The sequence below is a fragment of the Ruditapes philippinarum genome, unplaced genomic scaffold (genome assembly GCF_026571515.1).
Source record: "Ruditapes philippinarum isolate M1 unplaced genomic scaffold, ASM2657151v2 ctg2408_1_1_1_1, whole genome shotgun sequence".
NCBI lineage: Eukaryota > Metazoa > Mollusca > Bivalvia > Venerida > Veneridae > Ruditapes > Ruditapes philippinarum.
In genome coordinates, this window is record NW_026864938.1 from 13,274 (window position 1) to 31,206 (window position 17,933).

At 30.0% G+C, this 17,933-nt stretch overlaps 1 protein-coding gene across 1 annotated transcript; it reads left to right on the forward strand.

Annotated features, from left to right (window-relative positions):
- The first annotated feature begins 1,998 nt into the window (after positions 1-1,998).
- On the forward strand, positions 1,999-13,740 carry LOC132727337 (histamine H1 receptor-like). The gene is made up of 2 exons (XM_060712775.1): positions 1,999-3,484; positions 11,619-13,740. Exons 1-2 carry the CDS (start codon positions 3,203-3,205, stop codon positions 13,146-13,148), a joined length of 1,812 nt encoding a protein of 603 aa, XP_060568758.1. The 5' UTR covers positions 1,999-3,202; the 3' UTR covers positions 13,149-13,740.
- Positions 13,741-17,933: the final 4,193 nt, after the last annotated feature.

Here is a 17,933-nt window from a genome sequence, read left to right on the forward strand (position 1 = left end):
GCATATCTAAAGTTCCATTTGGCCCACAATATTCGAACTTCTTAGGATGATTGTCCATATAAGGTAGAAGACCCCTATGGACCTTTCCGGTTTTTCGTAGCGTAACATTTAGCCACACCTTTTCCATTCATTGCTAGGTCAACTGCTCACAAACAGTATCACAAGCATAAGCACGTGCTCTTTTGTGCAAACCAGGTCAACCAGTGACTATGTATTATCTCAGAGTAGCGATTGGATAACAAGTTAGCCAATTTACATAAAACTGTAAACACCGGAAAGGTCCATTGATTTTGGGGTCACAAGGTCAAAGGTTAAGGTCATTATTAATAACTTAAGTATTAATCAACCTACATCTGTAAAATTTTATAGGATGAACAGCTAATTCCCATGTCTTACAAATGCTTCATCCTTACTAAAAAAAACACTTTCGGGCATATAATGCTCCGCCTAGCGGTGCTCTTGTTATCCTTTGTCGAAGCAGAGTTCTTAAAAAGGCATATAATAAAATAGTCCCTTGTCACAAAAGATGATATCATAAATGAAATAGAAATGTACTACAAAAATTAAAAAAACTTTTAAATTGAAAGCTGCATTTTATTAATTTCATTAAAAACCTAAAATAGCTACATTTGTTTAAGTACAAGAAAGAACATCGAAACACGAGGCTATCTGATTTGTACGAGGGGGCGTAGCCCCCGAGTTTTAATCAGATTGCCGAGTGTTTTGATGTTCTTTCTCTTTTGTATCATAGTCAAACATTAAAACACGTTCCCTGTTGTCACAATATGAAACCCCGGAGAAAAGTAACCAATGAACGAGCATCTAAATATAATATATTTGTAACTTTCCCTTTCTCTGCCGTCACAATAAGTAAACCCCAGCAAAAATGAGCCAATCAATGGGCATGCTCTGGAGTGGGGGTAACTAATACCTGCACTTCAGTTAACGCACGGTGCATGTATATGTAAACTAATTTAAATCGGACACATGTTCAACAGAAAGGTCCCCAAACTATGATACAATAAATTGATAACGCATCGACTCTTGTTCTTCTTGTGGTGTCCAGACGATCAAAATGAGCGTTTAAAGCTTAAAGGTGAGCAAACCGCATTGTTGCGAAATTGAGTGGCAGCTGTGAAAAGTTGTCCCGTACTTCACTTCAGTGTTGTTATATTTTTCTGGTCCTTCGAGATCATTGATGCCAGCATTATTAAGTGTTGAGAATGGAGTACCGCTCAAGCCGGTACGAGGGGACGTGAGGGATGTTGCACATTTTCATTATCCCTCAGGTACAGACTCAATCAAACCGAGTCTGCAATTCTCTTGTAATTTTGTTGTGATTAATGCATCCGAGGGATCACTTTGTTTCCAGATTTTTAAGTAGCAGTCCGAATTTAACGGTATATTTCTGCATTAAATAACGGATTGTTGTAACTTAGTCTATATATGTTTATTTTGTATATGAACATGTGTATAGACAATGACTTCTATAATCTTTTTTCCTGTTATGTTATACGAAATGACATGTACTATCCTTTTGTGTCGTGTACCTTTTGTACCTTTCTTGTGATAACTGGAAGAAGACTTATTGATACACTAAACATGTACTCATTTAAAAAAATAATGCACATATTTAAGTGATTTAGTATATGATGTGTATATGTAACCATTTAAAGTTTATCTAAAAATATGTTGATGAAATAGTTCGTATAGTGAATTATTTTAAAAACATTGTGGTATCCTCCAAGCTTAGTTATGTCTAACCTCCAAACCGGCTATTTTATAAACACAAGTGCTTATTCGTTGCCAACAAAAATGTTCCAGGTTAGCATAAACATCTCTGCAGACTCACCAGGCCCTATTGTACTGATGGTAGCTCAATTTCTGTATTTTGATATTAAAATCCCATAAACGTTTTATGAACTGCTTCAAATTCAAAACATGCCAAATTCATTTCACAAATTCAGCGGGTTAAGGTTTAACTAAACATTTGTATGCGTTGATATTTTCATACCTCAATGCAAGAGAATGAATCTGCTACAATTCATGAGAGAAATAGAGAGATACTTATCGCTCGATAGAAATTCCGATACCAAAATCTCTGGCTAACGAAGAAAATGGTCTATATCTTTTCTTCTCCTTCATTCATGAATATAGCACGGAGAAAAGATGACGATGCGTAGACGTTTTATGTGAAAAGGGAATTAAATGTTAAATTGGACGTAAATCGTCGGGAAATTCTAATAAAACTACTCATTTGAGGAGAAAAAAATATTGAATGAAAAATGTAAAAACAGCAGAAGAAAAAACAACAGAATATTACAATTATTATGAAGACTTTTGGAAAATAAAACTAAAAATAAAAATTACTTTTTGTGCATTTATATAGGAGTATTTGTACATATTTTATGTGTTTAAAATATGAGGTGGTTGTGTATGGATCTTGTAAATGTTACCATTATAAATTATACGTATCTCTCCATATTATAAGTGGAACAGCAACTAAATCAACAAAAAAGATATTAACACAATAGCTCCATAGGTTGACTTTGCTTTTGTCGTTTTAAAATAATTTGAACAGTGCAATGGAAATAATAGCTTTTCGTAATATAAAACATAGCTTTGTAAACTTGTTAACGTATTTTAAGCAGTCAATATATTCATACATTTATATGTTGACCAAAACAATGCATTAGATGTTAAGATTAGATTCGGGAAATGCATGTTGCAGCACGCACGTAAATCATCTTAACGTTCACATTTCTATATGAGGATTATCTTATATTTAAAACATACAGGGATATATTTGTAAAAACATAATAACAGGAATTCTTAAACTTAACCTGAGTTTTGCTTAAATGCAAGCGAATTAAAAAAATTCTAACATTAACACTTATCGTTATAAACAAATACACCATAGTTTAAATGTTTGGGATGAAAGAATACATGCACGTGTAAAGAAAGACTAAATAAGTATGCTTGGATGGATATTGTGTTATGTTTGGAATCTGATAATATTGTGTTTATAATTAATTTGCCATAAGAAACCAGATGTTAAGAATTATACTCGTTACATTATTTTGATCAGTTATCATCATAATAAAATATGTTAACTATGTCTGATGATTATATAACAACTATAAGACAGAAAAAACAAAAAACAATAGTTCACTGATGTTGTAAAGATTTTGAAAAAAGTTACATGAATAATTTCTACATGACATTTACTGCAATGAACTCGAGAAATTCAGTAGAGATACTTCATCCAAATTCTACAACGGATTTTTTCTCAATTACGGATAATGATTTGGAATATTTATTCAGCAATTTGTCGAATACGTCATTATCACCGGAATTAGACTCAGGTCGGGATTTATGGCGAGAAATTCCGCTTGGTATTGTTTTAACATTTTTATGCCTTTTAACAACTGTTGGCAACGCAATGGTGTTACATGCAGTAAGGACTGAGCGACGTCTTCAGTCGGTATGTATATTAAACCAATAGTTTTACAGAGATCAGTGTTTTAAATTAAAGTCATTATCAATAATTACAAATATAAGTAAACTTCTTCAGTTAAACGCTTTTCATTGATTAGAAAGTAAGTCGACTTTTAAGCATTATTTTCGTTCGGTAAATGAATGATGATAAATTGCATATTACGGGGATTAAGACCTTTTTGTTTTACAATATTTATCTTCGTCTAATTTGAAATAATACAACATTGAGTATTACGCCCATCTATACCGCCGATATATTTTTGATTTCATTTTGATTTCATTCTAATTTTCTATGCATCAATTAACAGCATGTCTCAAACAAATTTCATATCTACATTATACTATTGGCCAGCTGCAATTATCCGTTACATAGTTGTCGTCAATATAACAATATATGCCGTATTTTGATATATCATTTCACAACGTGTCATTTATTATTAAAAACTGATTTTTAGGAAATATTAGATTCACTGTAAACACACATTTGACGCTTAAGCACTTTATTGATAAATTTCGTAACAGCTCAATTCCAATTTTTAAAGTACTTTGAAATTATTCTTAGACAAATTCAAGCTGTTATAACAGTCATTTTTGTTTTTTGTTTGTTTTTGGTATGATTAATTTCATAAGTATATTCATATAACATATAAAAATATTGATGTAAAAATATCAGTTTTTTTGTTATAAAAAATAGGTTAAAAATCTTACAGCGTATTTAAAAAAACAGCAACAAAAAACATGGAAAGATACTCACAAATACTCTTAATAATAAGGACAACAAATTAAGTAAATATATAAAGACCATTTGTACTAATACATGGGATGCATTTTTTGTTTTCTATGTATAGAATTTAGAAAAAAAATCAATGTAGTTTCATATATTTCGTAATAATAAATGCACACCTCAGTGTAACATGAGAAACAAAATCTAGTTAAGCGCGACTCCATATTAGATAAAAATGTACAATTTTTATATGATGAAGAACCCATTCATTTTATCAACAATTATGTTTACTTCATATCACGTCTTAAAGGCCCATTAAACCTGCAAAAAATTAATGTTTTGATTTGCAAAATCTGATTTTTTGGTCGCCTTAATTTCCTAAACCTTACTCGTTTTCGGTAGAGCTGAGCCATTTTGTATTATTATAAGATAATTATTACTATTATTATTATTTATTTATTTGCAGTTTTTGCATATTTTTGCATTTTTGCAATTAGTACGGTTGTAACAATTAAAAACATTTTGTATTGGAGTCAAACTACTAATTTGTTTGTATTTTGCTACCTTTATTACTAATTATTTCACACTCACCACTATCAGGTGATGAGCATATTTCATATTCTCAAATCATTATTTCAACATAATAAAACACATGTTTACCCTTTCTACAGAAAGTCTTAATGTGCCTTTAGTAATAAACAACGTACAATAAATAAACGCATGTATAAATATCTTCTTCAATATTTTGATGAAAGGATTGCTCATTAAACTACTAGTATTGTTCTCGTAATTATGAATATCTGAAAGACGTAAATTATTGCTAAGAAATACACTTTTTATTTCACTTGTTCATGAAATGAAATGAATGAATATATAAATACACATAGGTTATATAAATTACAATATAATCAAGTACACACATATTCAAACATGGTATGTTTATAGCTTTCATTGTTTTAGTCTTTTACTTACTCGGGACAATGTTGAATGCAGCATGTTTTACTCTTATAACACCAGGATGCGTTACATTTATTCAGTCAAATTAAAACAATCGAGTGTTCCATATATTTTTTGAAATTTTTTAAATCGTATCTTTCACACATATTCATTGAGTTATTGCATACAAATAAATAAATAAGAAAATAAATGCAAATGTAACACCTATTTTTTCTACTATGGGATGATAAATCAATACCATCATGTCAAATGCCATATATTTTTACAAATAGTATTTGATTCTAACCTTACGAGGTATCTCAGGAAATTTAAAAAAGGAATCTCGATACAATAATTAAATTCTATATTGGTATATGGGTGTATTCGACATGTCTGAATTCTATGAACTTTAAGATATCTTCAGAATCCATAGTAGATTATAAATAAGAGTACTACAGTTGTGTCTAAGTTGCATGTCAGTTATAAAGACATAATGACGTTTATGAAAACCTATGTGCCCCTGATATGTATGACTCAAGATTTAAGGAGTGGTCAGCTAAGTGGAAAACCCACCTTTAAGCAAACTGAAGTAAGCCTTTGCAATAGCAATCAGAGGCGGCCCAGCGACTTGATAAAAGCCAGTTGTGGATGCCTCTTTTATATTGATATAATAATACTAATTCGCAAACAAAATGGAACAATAATTTAATGTTATGACTGATATCTTGTTTTAAACTAAAAAATAAACAAAAGAACAAAGCTATACAATGTGATTTTCTGTACAATCATTTTATTTAATAGTCAGATTACTCTTATGTTGAATTTAAAAACACATTTTCACAGATAAAATATTGAGAAATTATTACAATTTCAAAACTGTCTTAATTATTATCAACGCAATTGTTTTAAGTCGAACTTAATGCTTAAGATCAGTATTTTTGTTTTCATATAAGATCATTTTGTGCATTGAGTATAGTTTTCATTTTACCAGCATTCATTTTTCGCCTACCCAATTTCATGTTAGATATATGCATATTTATTCATTTTGTACTATCGAATACAATAATGTTAATTTAGACATTTCCATATAAGCTTTAACTTATAATTGGAACATTATGTTGCCGCTACATATTCACAAAACAAATACAATTATTCCACGGCATACATTCAATCTGTGAATGAAACTTTATTCCTTCAGTTCTTTCGTCGATATTTGCATAGTAAGATAAATTTGCTCTGTATCACACTCGATATATTTGTTGTGTTATGATTCTGACTGAGTTTTAATACTTCACTTCAATGTTGATAATATTTCAAAGTGTACAACCCTAAAAAATCGAAGTGATTTTAAGTGATACACGTTAATCGCGTAATGTAACTCTACCAGATATTTAAGTCTGAGTGGGGCTGCATATCCCGAGAGGGCTGTAGCGCTCTTAGATAACATGTATGATGCATATAAATCACATTAAAATTAAAAAATATATATATGTCTAAGTATAAAATTAAAATTTAAAAAAAAAATATATGTCTAAGTATAACATGTTTGAGAAAAATCTTTAATCAGCTGGGCGCCGCCATTTTGAAAATCTTGGACTGGTTCTATATTTGAGCTAAAATTACATTTCATGACGCATTAAAACATATAATAAAAGCGCCTACACAATTCAGACTGTTGCTAAAAGACGCGACGTTCTTCTGTCCTAAATTACCTTTCCGGTAGAAGTATGATGTAGAAAATTAGTTAATATTATAATAATCATTGGTAAGAATTGTAGTAACGATGATTAACATAAAAAACAATCTTTTGATATATATTTTGAAAAATCACGTTTATGTGTTACGTGTTATCAACACCCATGATTAGAGATTAACAAAAATGCCGATATATCTGGTTTATATATTGAAAATTTTATGCTTGTTATTAAATCAAAAGGTCTTTCCGTGTAATAAGTACACGTCATTTCATATTAAACAGGTTTGACCTTTCGATAGCAATTAAAACTAAAGGGTTAAATAGAAAGTCGCAGACATGGTTTGAATAAGACTGTTGAGATAATTGTAAAAATGTATTATCTCTCATGTACCTAGCATCACTGTAAGCCGACACTGAAAGTTTTAAAATCATTTATCATATTACATAAAATACTTTTTTGGTTAAAGCAGAACTATTGAAATACTGAAATCATCAACTTGCAACATAAAACCATTACAAATATGTATAATACGAATGCTATTTCATATCATTATCATATAGTTTTATATTTCAAATAATTTACAATTGTACCAAATAATGTTGTTATTAAAAATATTTATCACTAACAAAAATAAACAATCGATTAAAATTAAATGAATTGATGAACAAACGTTTTGATATTAATCAGATACTGACTAATAGATAACTTATAAAAAGCATACAAAAACAACTGAATTAAACATAAGATACCACAAAAGGAGAAAAATATCTTATGATGTCTCTGTATTTTATATAGGCATATTCTATAATAAGATCAACCGGCTTTAACATCAATTATGTATATCAAGAGGAAAAGTAATGACTGAAATTAATAGCTTGATTTCATAAATTCTTACAAAAGATTTGTGAATACAGTATCTGGGAAGAGGTAACCAGTCCGTAATAAAATGATCCCTTAATCAGATTGAGACTTTATTCCTTCAAAATGTCCTAGATTACTTTGTAATATCTCATTCAAGAATATCATCTGGGGGATACTTTCGGAAATTCAGTCCTTGAGTTCATTGTCATAACACACGATTTTTACATTCGGAAAAATCCGTAATTCAATTTTCTGCTTCAAAGGAATAACAAAATTGGAATAAAAAGAAATGACAGTTGCTAATATTCCTTTGCAATTGGTTTGTTTATGATTCATTTTTTCAGATCAATATAACAAGGCTGAAAATTTCAACATAATACAAAACAAGGCCCAGGGGAAATATTAACGCTGATAAGGAATTTGAATAGGTTCCAAAAGTAATATTCATAAATAGTCGACACGCATTGCATTCATCTTCACTCCTTAAAACGTGTTATTTATTCATCATTGTTATGTTTACTAATGAATATCTGCATGGTATTGGCATTGTTGAAAGAAAATTATACATAAAAGATTTCAAGAATTAAAATTTCAAGCGCGAAAATATGAGTGCAAAATACTTTGGACATGATATCTATTTGGCAGCAAGAAATTTTGAAAAATGATGATAAAGATAAATTTTTATCATTCAACTTTTCTATTGGACTGATATCTCTTCAGTTAACCGATACTATTTCATTAAAAGCAGAAACAGATTTTAAAACTTTAACTTTTCCTTATTCCCTGTTAAGCAACAGTGTATTTGCATATTACCAAAATAAATAGACACATTCATTGTTAAACGTTTTACAAGTTCGCATTGATACAAAAATTATGTATGTTACATTATAATATATCAGGTGCTGATTGTTTGCCTATCTGTGATAGTGTCATATCATACTCATTTTATTGAATGTCTAAGTTATTGAAATTGTATATTTCGTTTTGAGAAGACATTATACAATATTCAATATCTCAATAATAATAAACTGTTGTAATAATAAGTTGTAAATGAGAAACTGTTATTATTTAGTCTTCATTATTTAGTCCGCAATCTTGTCAAAACAATATATTGTTAAGTACTGTGATAAATCAAATGATCTGTAGTTGTTTTGTGTGACAACACAAAACTTATATTGTTATAATGTCCATGGCGATGAAGACAGACGTACATTTTGTTTTAGACATTTTTTTTCTATGAGACAGATAAAATAAAAACTAACTAACCAAATAGATACCGGTTCATTTGTGTTTAAACAAACAAAATGTTTTTAATGTAAAATTGTTAAGTCTTCTAAATAAAGCATTCATCTAATAAAACAATCCTAGAAAATATTCATTTTCTTTTGTCAAATTGAGCAAAAACATATTAAAGCAAACGTAGCATACCAAAATAAGAATATGTATTTCATCATTTTTATTTCTTCCTGCGTTTTTTTTTTATTTATTAATTTGCGTGAAATAAGTAAAAATATTATTTCGGCACATTAGATAAATGGTCTTACAATCAGCGATATTACAATGTGATGTTTTGTCTGGTGTATCATTGTAAAAAATCAATTGGAACTAAATTCGTAAAAAAATCATTAAACACAACGCATTCCAAAGTAAGACGCTAACTTGGGTAAAGTCAGAAAATAAACAGCCTTTAAATGATCAGCTATCAAAGAGTGTATGTAAATAAAAAAAACCTACACAATGTACAAATTAATCAGGAAACAGTATTAACCTGAATTTTTCACTGCCTTTATGCCTTTGAAGCACGTTATAAATGCCATAATGTGAAAGGTTAGTAGTTCACGTATCCGTTTTTTTATCAGAAACATTTTCTTTATTGTGTTTCAGCATATGTATCTTTTTATAAAATAGAATAGAAAATGAGACCATGTTAGAGAGCCGTTATAAGAATGAAGCTTCGGTATTCTGTATTGAAAAGCAGTTTTCTATCATTTAATTATGAATGTGTTTGTTATACTTTGGTTTGCTTGTAGACACTAATAGACAGGAGGATTACACTATATGTATTTTTAATTTATGGGGAAAAAAAACCCCATCTTATCTTGAAACCATAATACTATATAATTAACAAATCTTTCTAAGAAAGATAATCCTTAATATTATCCTGAGAAATGTAATGTCGAGGTTAAGGATTATTTATTATCACTTTCACAGGGATGCGATATTCATTTCCTTCTAGAATCAATAATAAGATAATAAAGTTGCTTACGATCGACGAGTATTTGATTTTTCAACGCCAGTTTTGATTCGGGTGATTTCGATACAGATCACATATTCCCAAAGGTTAATTTCAGACGCATGTATAGAACGCATTTGCTGCCTTAGCTTATTCTACTTGTCGTTTATCGTTCATGTGTCTTTACTATTTGTTATATTAACTGATCAATATACGCTATATGAATGTTCTATCTCGTTAAGTTCACATACTTTATTGCATTTTGTAGATGTTTTATTACGACATGTGCATTGATCAATGCCCATTTCGTTACGTTTTGTTCGTTTTACCTCACATTACATTACTTCTATACTCTTTGTGCATTGTTCGTTCCATTATAGTATGTAGATTTCTTTGCGTCTTGTACAAACTTCCTTACTTTTTGAGTTTCATTTGGTTATATGCACAAATAAATCACGTTATGTTCATGCTTCATTGGTGTATGTACATTAATCATTACGCAATATAAATACTTCATTACGATGTGTATTGAACATTGCGTGTGCTCTCTATTTTGTTATGCTCACACTTCAGAGCGTTATGTAGTTCGATCATTGTAAAGTGAATTCACTGTCTTGGTTATATAATCATTTCATTGTGTTATATATATTTTTGTGCTTATATCGTGATGTGCACTCTTACGAGCTATTCCGTTATCACACTGCTTTGCTGAACGTTACGTTGTATGCTATTTAACATGATCTTGTTACAGCAAAATGTTTGACATAACAAACTAAGCTGACATAACAAACTAGGATTATCTCGTATATTAAAAAAAGAAATTATCAACAAAATATAATGAAACTAGTTTCTTTTTGCATTTGATTGTAATTATATTGCGTATATATGTTTGATTGAAATAAAATATTGTTTAAAATAAACTTAACTAGAACCATTAAACTAGACCACATCCTTATAAAGAGTAAACATGATATAATAAAAGAAACGAACATTTGACTGATCCATTTTACGTTATACATCCTTAAAAATTCTAAAACATTGGTCAAAAATATCTTAATTAAGGGTACATCAAACAAAATGATCGAAATAATACACATTACCTATAAAAATGTATATATAGCGAAGAATAGAATTCAGTGACTGCAACAAATAATACGCAAAACGTCATGAATCTGGCAACTTCACTTTATTAAATGTTTAATACATATATAGCAATGAACAGTACATATAATACAATCATCAAAAGAAAAAAGGAAGGAAACTTGTGCCGAAAAAAGATAGAAATCGCGCATAACATTATGACATAACATAACATGATAATGGGTACATAATGAAAAACATGCATAATGATGTTTTATAGGCTTAAATGCGCATGGCGGAATTTATATTATACATAGAACAACGTGAGGGATGTAACATCATAGAGTGATACAATGAATAGTTAAATGATATATGCCGGCAAAAATCTTGGATTAACTCTTTAACTTTTAACCATTATCATGATTAAAATTTGCTTTCTCCATTTTACAGCATCATAAAATATTTAGTTTTATTTTATCATTATTCAATTTGTGTTAAACCTTGTAAACATGCATATTACTTGATCAGAAGTCATTGAGCACGCCGGCGGTTGGGGCTATTTCCTAATATTGTTTCTTTATATTTTCAGGTCAGCAACATGTTCATAGTGTCTTTAGCGATTGCTGATCTAACTGTTGGACTCTTTGTAATGCCAATAAGCACTGTGTATATTTTCACACATGATTGGCTTTTTGGTGTTGCTGTCTGTCAGATATGGATAGGCATTGATTATACAGCCAGTACAGCGTCGATTTTGAATTTATTCATATTGAGTCTAGATCGATATTGGTCTGTTACATCACCATTGAAATATATCAGGAAAAGAACTAAGAAACGAGCAGTTTTAATGATAACCGGAGCTTGGCTCCTGTCATCACTTTGGATCATTCCTATTGCCGGTTGGCATCATTTCTTTCATGGAGGAACAAGGACTGTGCCAGCAGATGTATGCGACACAGAATATGCCAAAAATAGCGCCTTGAAAGTGATTACGGCTTTCTTTAATTTTTACCTCCCTCTTGCTGTAATGTATGCCCTTTATTTCAAAATATTTCAAGAGATCAGAAAACGCTCTGAAATGGAACTCGGGCAGAGAAATGTGAAAAGTTTAAACTCGTACGTATCAACAATGACCTCGTGCCATGATGACCTCTCTTTTAGTGACCAAAATGTAGATACCAATTCTGAAAATAACAGCGTTATTGACTCACTTCATATAACCAATAATGCAACGGACATATGTGCATATAAAATGACAAATTTAAAACCAAAACGTAACTGTAAAGGGTATTTTGTGACCAAATTTTTGAAGAATAATAAAAGGCATGATAAATCAAGGAAAATTCAAAGGCAAAAACCTGAACTCGAAAACAACACAAATTCTAAAAAGTGTAAGGTAGAGTACGTTTATGATGAAAACGTCATAGATCCTGAAACTGAAAAAGTGGAAAGATACTTTTATGAAGAATTTACTGCCTCCAGACCAGCTCAGAAACCTAATCACATTTTAGTTCGAAATAGTAGCAACATATCAGGCGACCTATCAGTGTCTTCACCAAGTACTCCTATCAGTTCGTGTTCCAGTTCAGAGGACAAACGGGTCAGGGCTAAAGAAAAATATTCTTTGATGAGTGGACTTCGTAGAATACGGGAAGCAGAAACAATTATTGACACAACTGTTTCAGCGACTTGTAAGAAAAACAACTCGCGGAATGCTTTTGTTTTTCGCGACGAACGGAGTAGCAGACGACAATCAAATATGTTTAACTTCAAAAACAGGATCAAAACTATACGCCAAAGTTCTGCCTTGACAAAAGAAATAAAGGCGGCACGACAACTTGGTGTTATAATGGGGGCATTTACTTTATGCTTCCTACCATATTTTATCTTATTCCTGGTTGTGGCATTCTGTGATGGTTGTATTGATCAAGGATTATTATTAGCGATGACATGGGTGGGTTACCTAAATTCCACTCTGAATCCGTTTTTATATCCTCTATGTAATGCGAATTTTAGACGTAAATTTAGGATAATGCTTGGTATCAAATCAAAACGTGCCAGGTATAGAAAACGAGATTGTTATGACAGAAATAGTCTTACAACAGCAAGATACGACTGAGACATTTGAAGAAGAGAAGGGAAATATTTATTTTGGAATAATTTATTGCTGTTGTCTATAGATATGTCTTTATTTTCATACTTTACGTTAATGAAATACTATTGAATTCACTATTTCAGAAAGCACAAAAATAAAAACATTATTAAAGAGGTATAAATACATTCAAATATAAATAAAGAAAGTTAAAGCTTTCTTAATATCCGTGCAATGTTCCGGTTTTTTATGTCTTCATTTTTTCATTTCTTTTCAAAAATATTTTAATAACAATAAAACTAAAAGGAAAAAAATGAATGTTAAATGAATTATTTACTTTACAACTTCAATACTTTTAAAATACAAATATGTTGCTAAAAGCTAAAAATGGCGAAGTACAATTATCAATTTAAAATAAAATAAAGTTAAAGGTCAGTAAATTGTTATAAATAACTTTTATATATTTCTTTCAGAATTTCTTTTTCCATATATGATATGAGCATTACTTGAAATATCACATCACTTGATACTTAAGTTCATTGATCTGTTATTCTATTTTTGTAAAATAATTGGAAATATACAATTGATAATTCAATGTCTTTTGACTTATAAATGGATGTTTTCTTTTTGTGGTTTTAATGTTCATTTATAATTGGAATAGATGAAAGTGAATAATTAATGCATTACTTGACATTAAAAGAGAACTTACGATGTTTTTAAACAAACAAATGGCCCTGTATATAATTAAAACTTATCGAAAAAAGTAATCGGCTGTATATAACATTCATTAAAAGCGTGTATCTTCATTTTGCTTATTTGGAAAATACAATGTGCTTGGTTGTGTGTGTCCTTTCGTCTTAATCATTTAACAAAATGGAAAAGGTAAGTAAAAAGAAAGAAAGAAACGAATGACAATATTGAAAATTAACAGATATTATTACGCGTTGTAAGTTAAAATGTCAACACAACACCGTTCAAAGAACTCAACCTGTGAATATACGATTTACTTGCACATCAAATCGTAAATCAGTGTGTATCTAAATATGTGCTATTCATTATGCATACAAAGAGACAACTTGATGTGAGATTAAACATAAAGTCAGACAAGATATCAGAAAACATAGAATTGATTTATTGATTTTTTCAGGAAACATATACCGTTGGGTCCGTTTTAGCATTTAAGAGGTTGAGCAGCAAATCACATTGATATTATTAGTCTAAAATTCAGATATCTTAGCGTTTTTATTTACAAAATAAATGTGTATTTTCGTAATATCATTTAATCAATGAACTTAAAGTACTAATAACCAGCGCAGCTAGAGGCACACTATACGTTTTAAATTATCTTTCTCGAGAGTCTTGAAGAGGTTATTTCAGTTATTTTGTCGGTGCTCTTTTATATCTGTACAAAGGTCAAGGAGAGCGAAAGCAGTCAAATGGAAAATGTTTGTTTTTAAAATTTTTATACACGGATTAAATTCTTTAACACGAAATCGCAGCTGCTTCTTATAACATTTCAAAGTATTCTATTTGATTTTATTTTTAATTCAGCACCTGTCACATAACTCAATCATCTGACATTTAATTCTGTATATCTACAATATTCACAATAAAATTTTTGTTTTCGTTTTGTTTTGTTTTGGTAAATGGATCAGTTTTGAAATGCGTACCGATTTGTACATACCACAGTTGTAGAGGTTTTGCTGGTTCAAATAAACCAATTCAGTACTGATTTTCTGTTGTAAATTTATACGCGTTCGATGTTATTTTTAGTATTTTCATGCTATAGCTCTGATGTTTAAAAGTCCGTCTACTTTGCTTGTTTTACTAATAAGTCACTTCAACAAAGCAAACATTTTTATTATTTTGGTAAGCTCATTTTATCATTGATTTTATTTCAAGTCCATTTTCTGCCGAAATGCGCTTTTTTTACAAAAATCAAATAAGTGAATAATAGAAAACCTCTGTGAGACTAAATCGGGCAATTAAACACCATTTATTGGAAACATAAATGTCACTAAGTATCTATTTTACAGGAAAGGATACATTAACACCACTTAGCAAAAGGATATATAGGATATATCACTGATTTGAAGAAGTTATATGCTTCCTTGTAGTAATTATTTGTCTTTACTTCTGGCAGCTTTAGTTAAGTACACTCGTAAATTACGAAAAGACGAGAACTTGTGTTATTGAAGTCAATTGTATATGCATTCAGTCGTAGGGAAACTATTTGTATTAGGGCTTCGCCAGACATGCCGGTTAGAATTATCTACGCTGGGTTGATCAGTTATTTTTCATTAATTATTTCTATCTTTATATTTATTATTTACCGTTACGTTTATCTAGTTCTAGTCGACTATCAGTCAGTTAACGGGAAATCCTAACTGACGAATTGAATTCAGTATCAAGCATAATAGGAATCATAAACACTATGTGTCCTCGAAACAAATCAAAGCTGAATCATATGGTATATAATTGCAACAAACCAACGAATGAATGCATAGGTATAAGTTTAAGGTCGTTAGTTCTCACTGCTGATTCAGAAACCATGTTAGTTAGGATGTCGGTCATTTGCATAGAATTTTGTAATAACTAGAACTGTATTGTTATTCAGGAAAGCGAGTAAGTTGGACTTGTCGCAGAGATGACTAGTCAATTATATTGAAAAAAAAAGCGTACGATACTATGCAAACAATCACACAAATCCGTATGATTTAAGTTTGGTTTCTTTGTCAGGTACCTAAATAATATATTCAAATAACATACAAAGGTACACGCGCGTTCACAATTTCTTACTTAAATCATCACTTTATATTATAGTCTATGTAGATTTTGTATTTTTGTTTAAACAACGGAAGGTAAAATAGTTTTAATTGTTAAATTCAATTTCAATTTCGAAATAATCAAAACTACCGATACATTTAACAATATTATGCGCTTTTTGAAGGTTACAAAGTTTAAAGTACAGAATTATACAAATTCGAATATTTATAATTGATCATTGTACCAGAATTGCATAGATGCTGGTATTCAGAAAGGTAACTGTAAGTATTTTTATAAGTGACAAAACTATTTCCAAATGGTCTAGTATGATAAACGGAAATATAGTATAATCAACAATCTAATTGAAATAAAAAAAAAAACACCAAACGCATGTGTTTGAGTTGTAATATGTATTCTACTATAGAATAGCGATAAAAACTATATTTCTACGAAAACATGGCTTTTTCAAGTTTAAAATTATGAGTATATAAAACAACGAAATATAAATGTAATATGAGCAAATTCTATTTTTTTATTTACCAATTTTAAAAGAAGCCTTTGTAATTTTACTGTACCGCCAAGACTAATACCATCTATTATTTATTACCTTTTCAATATAAGGCACATTTTCACTTCAAATGTAAGGCTATTTATAATATTAAATTCATCACGACATTATGAACATAAACAAGTTATTAAGCAAAAATACGGCCTATAAGAGAAAGCTCGGCTATCATGAGATTTGAGAATTTTTATTGGCTCTCCAGCTCGACCATTATGAATCTGCTTTTTTCAATTGAAAAAGTAGCAATTTTGCTGCTTGGTAGGTTTCCGATATATTTTTAAAACAAGAATCTCATTTGCAATCCCTCACGACAACGGAATTTCATAATTATCATTTTTTGTTCACTAAGTACTTAACTTTTTTTAGATAATGTGTAGTTAATTCATTAAATTGTCAAAAATTGAGTGTTTTTAAAATGGCTTTTTATTGGGATTTGGACTTTTATATTAGCCTTCGGCCTTTGGCGTCAGGCTAATATGACAGTCTTTAGCAATTATGTCAACACTTAATTATTAACATTATAGAACAAATTTAATTCAATGATAATGCACGCACATTCAATGAATTTGAACTTTATGCAAAGAGCTTAAGATAAACGTTTTCATTAACGTTTATTAACCCTTATAATTACTACAGAATTAAATACAGAAAACGTCTATGAATACAAAGTTGAACATCAATTAAATTGAGCATATGCTCTAAATTAAAATATTAATCTTAATATTTGTACCATATGCTCACATCGTCATAATTTTTTTCTAAGAATTCTTGGGCATCAGACTTTCTACAGACATATTGTAATATTTACATAACGTACAGTTAGTTATATAAAGAAAGTCAGTCAAAGAAACTTGATACAAAATTTAATATGAATAATTATGGAGGTCATTCGTTGCCAAAGCTCCAGGCTTTGAAACTTGACAATTCATACCTTTTAGATTAATTACTCGTCAAAATATAGTTGTCGATCAGAGAGTTACATACTGTACTGTATTAAGCGTTACGATTATCTCGATTTGACAAAATTGAAGCTGGTAACATGCAACTAAGATAAAATATAATCTGTGTTTAGAAATGTATAACAAACTGTCTTTAGAAATGTATAACTTGCGACATGTAGACCTGTACACGATAGAACGTACACAACACGTTTTATACCGTACGTCATGACGCTGAGAATGTAACTGTAACAGTTTATATTCTCAGGCTGACAACACCACAATTTCCTTTTACATGCTAACGCGATTAACATATGAAAAAAGGTTTTGTAACTTCCATAAATGGCATTATCACGGAAAAAGACGAAGATTGAAAGGCGGAGCCAATTTTCACGAAAGCAGAATATAAAGAAAGGTAACTCTTACTGTACAGTAAAAATGAGTACAAAACTATTTCGAATTAAATAAAAAAGTTATTTTTGTCACATACATATACTGCATTATAGTTGACTTTGAATATCTTCTGATTTTGTTAAAACATAT

What these genes read in the sequence shown, in the direction of transcription:
- LOC132727337 (XM_060712775.1), top strand. Translation starts at nt 3,203, where the DNA reads ATGAATAATTTCTACATGACATTTACTGCAATGAACTCGAGAAATTCA. An exon ending in CTGAGCGACGTCTTCAGTCG is followed by an intron (nt 3,485 to 11,618) that starts GTATGTATATTA and finishes TTATATTTTCAG; the next exon opens with GTCAGCAACATGTTCATAGT.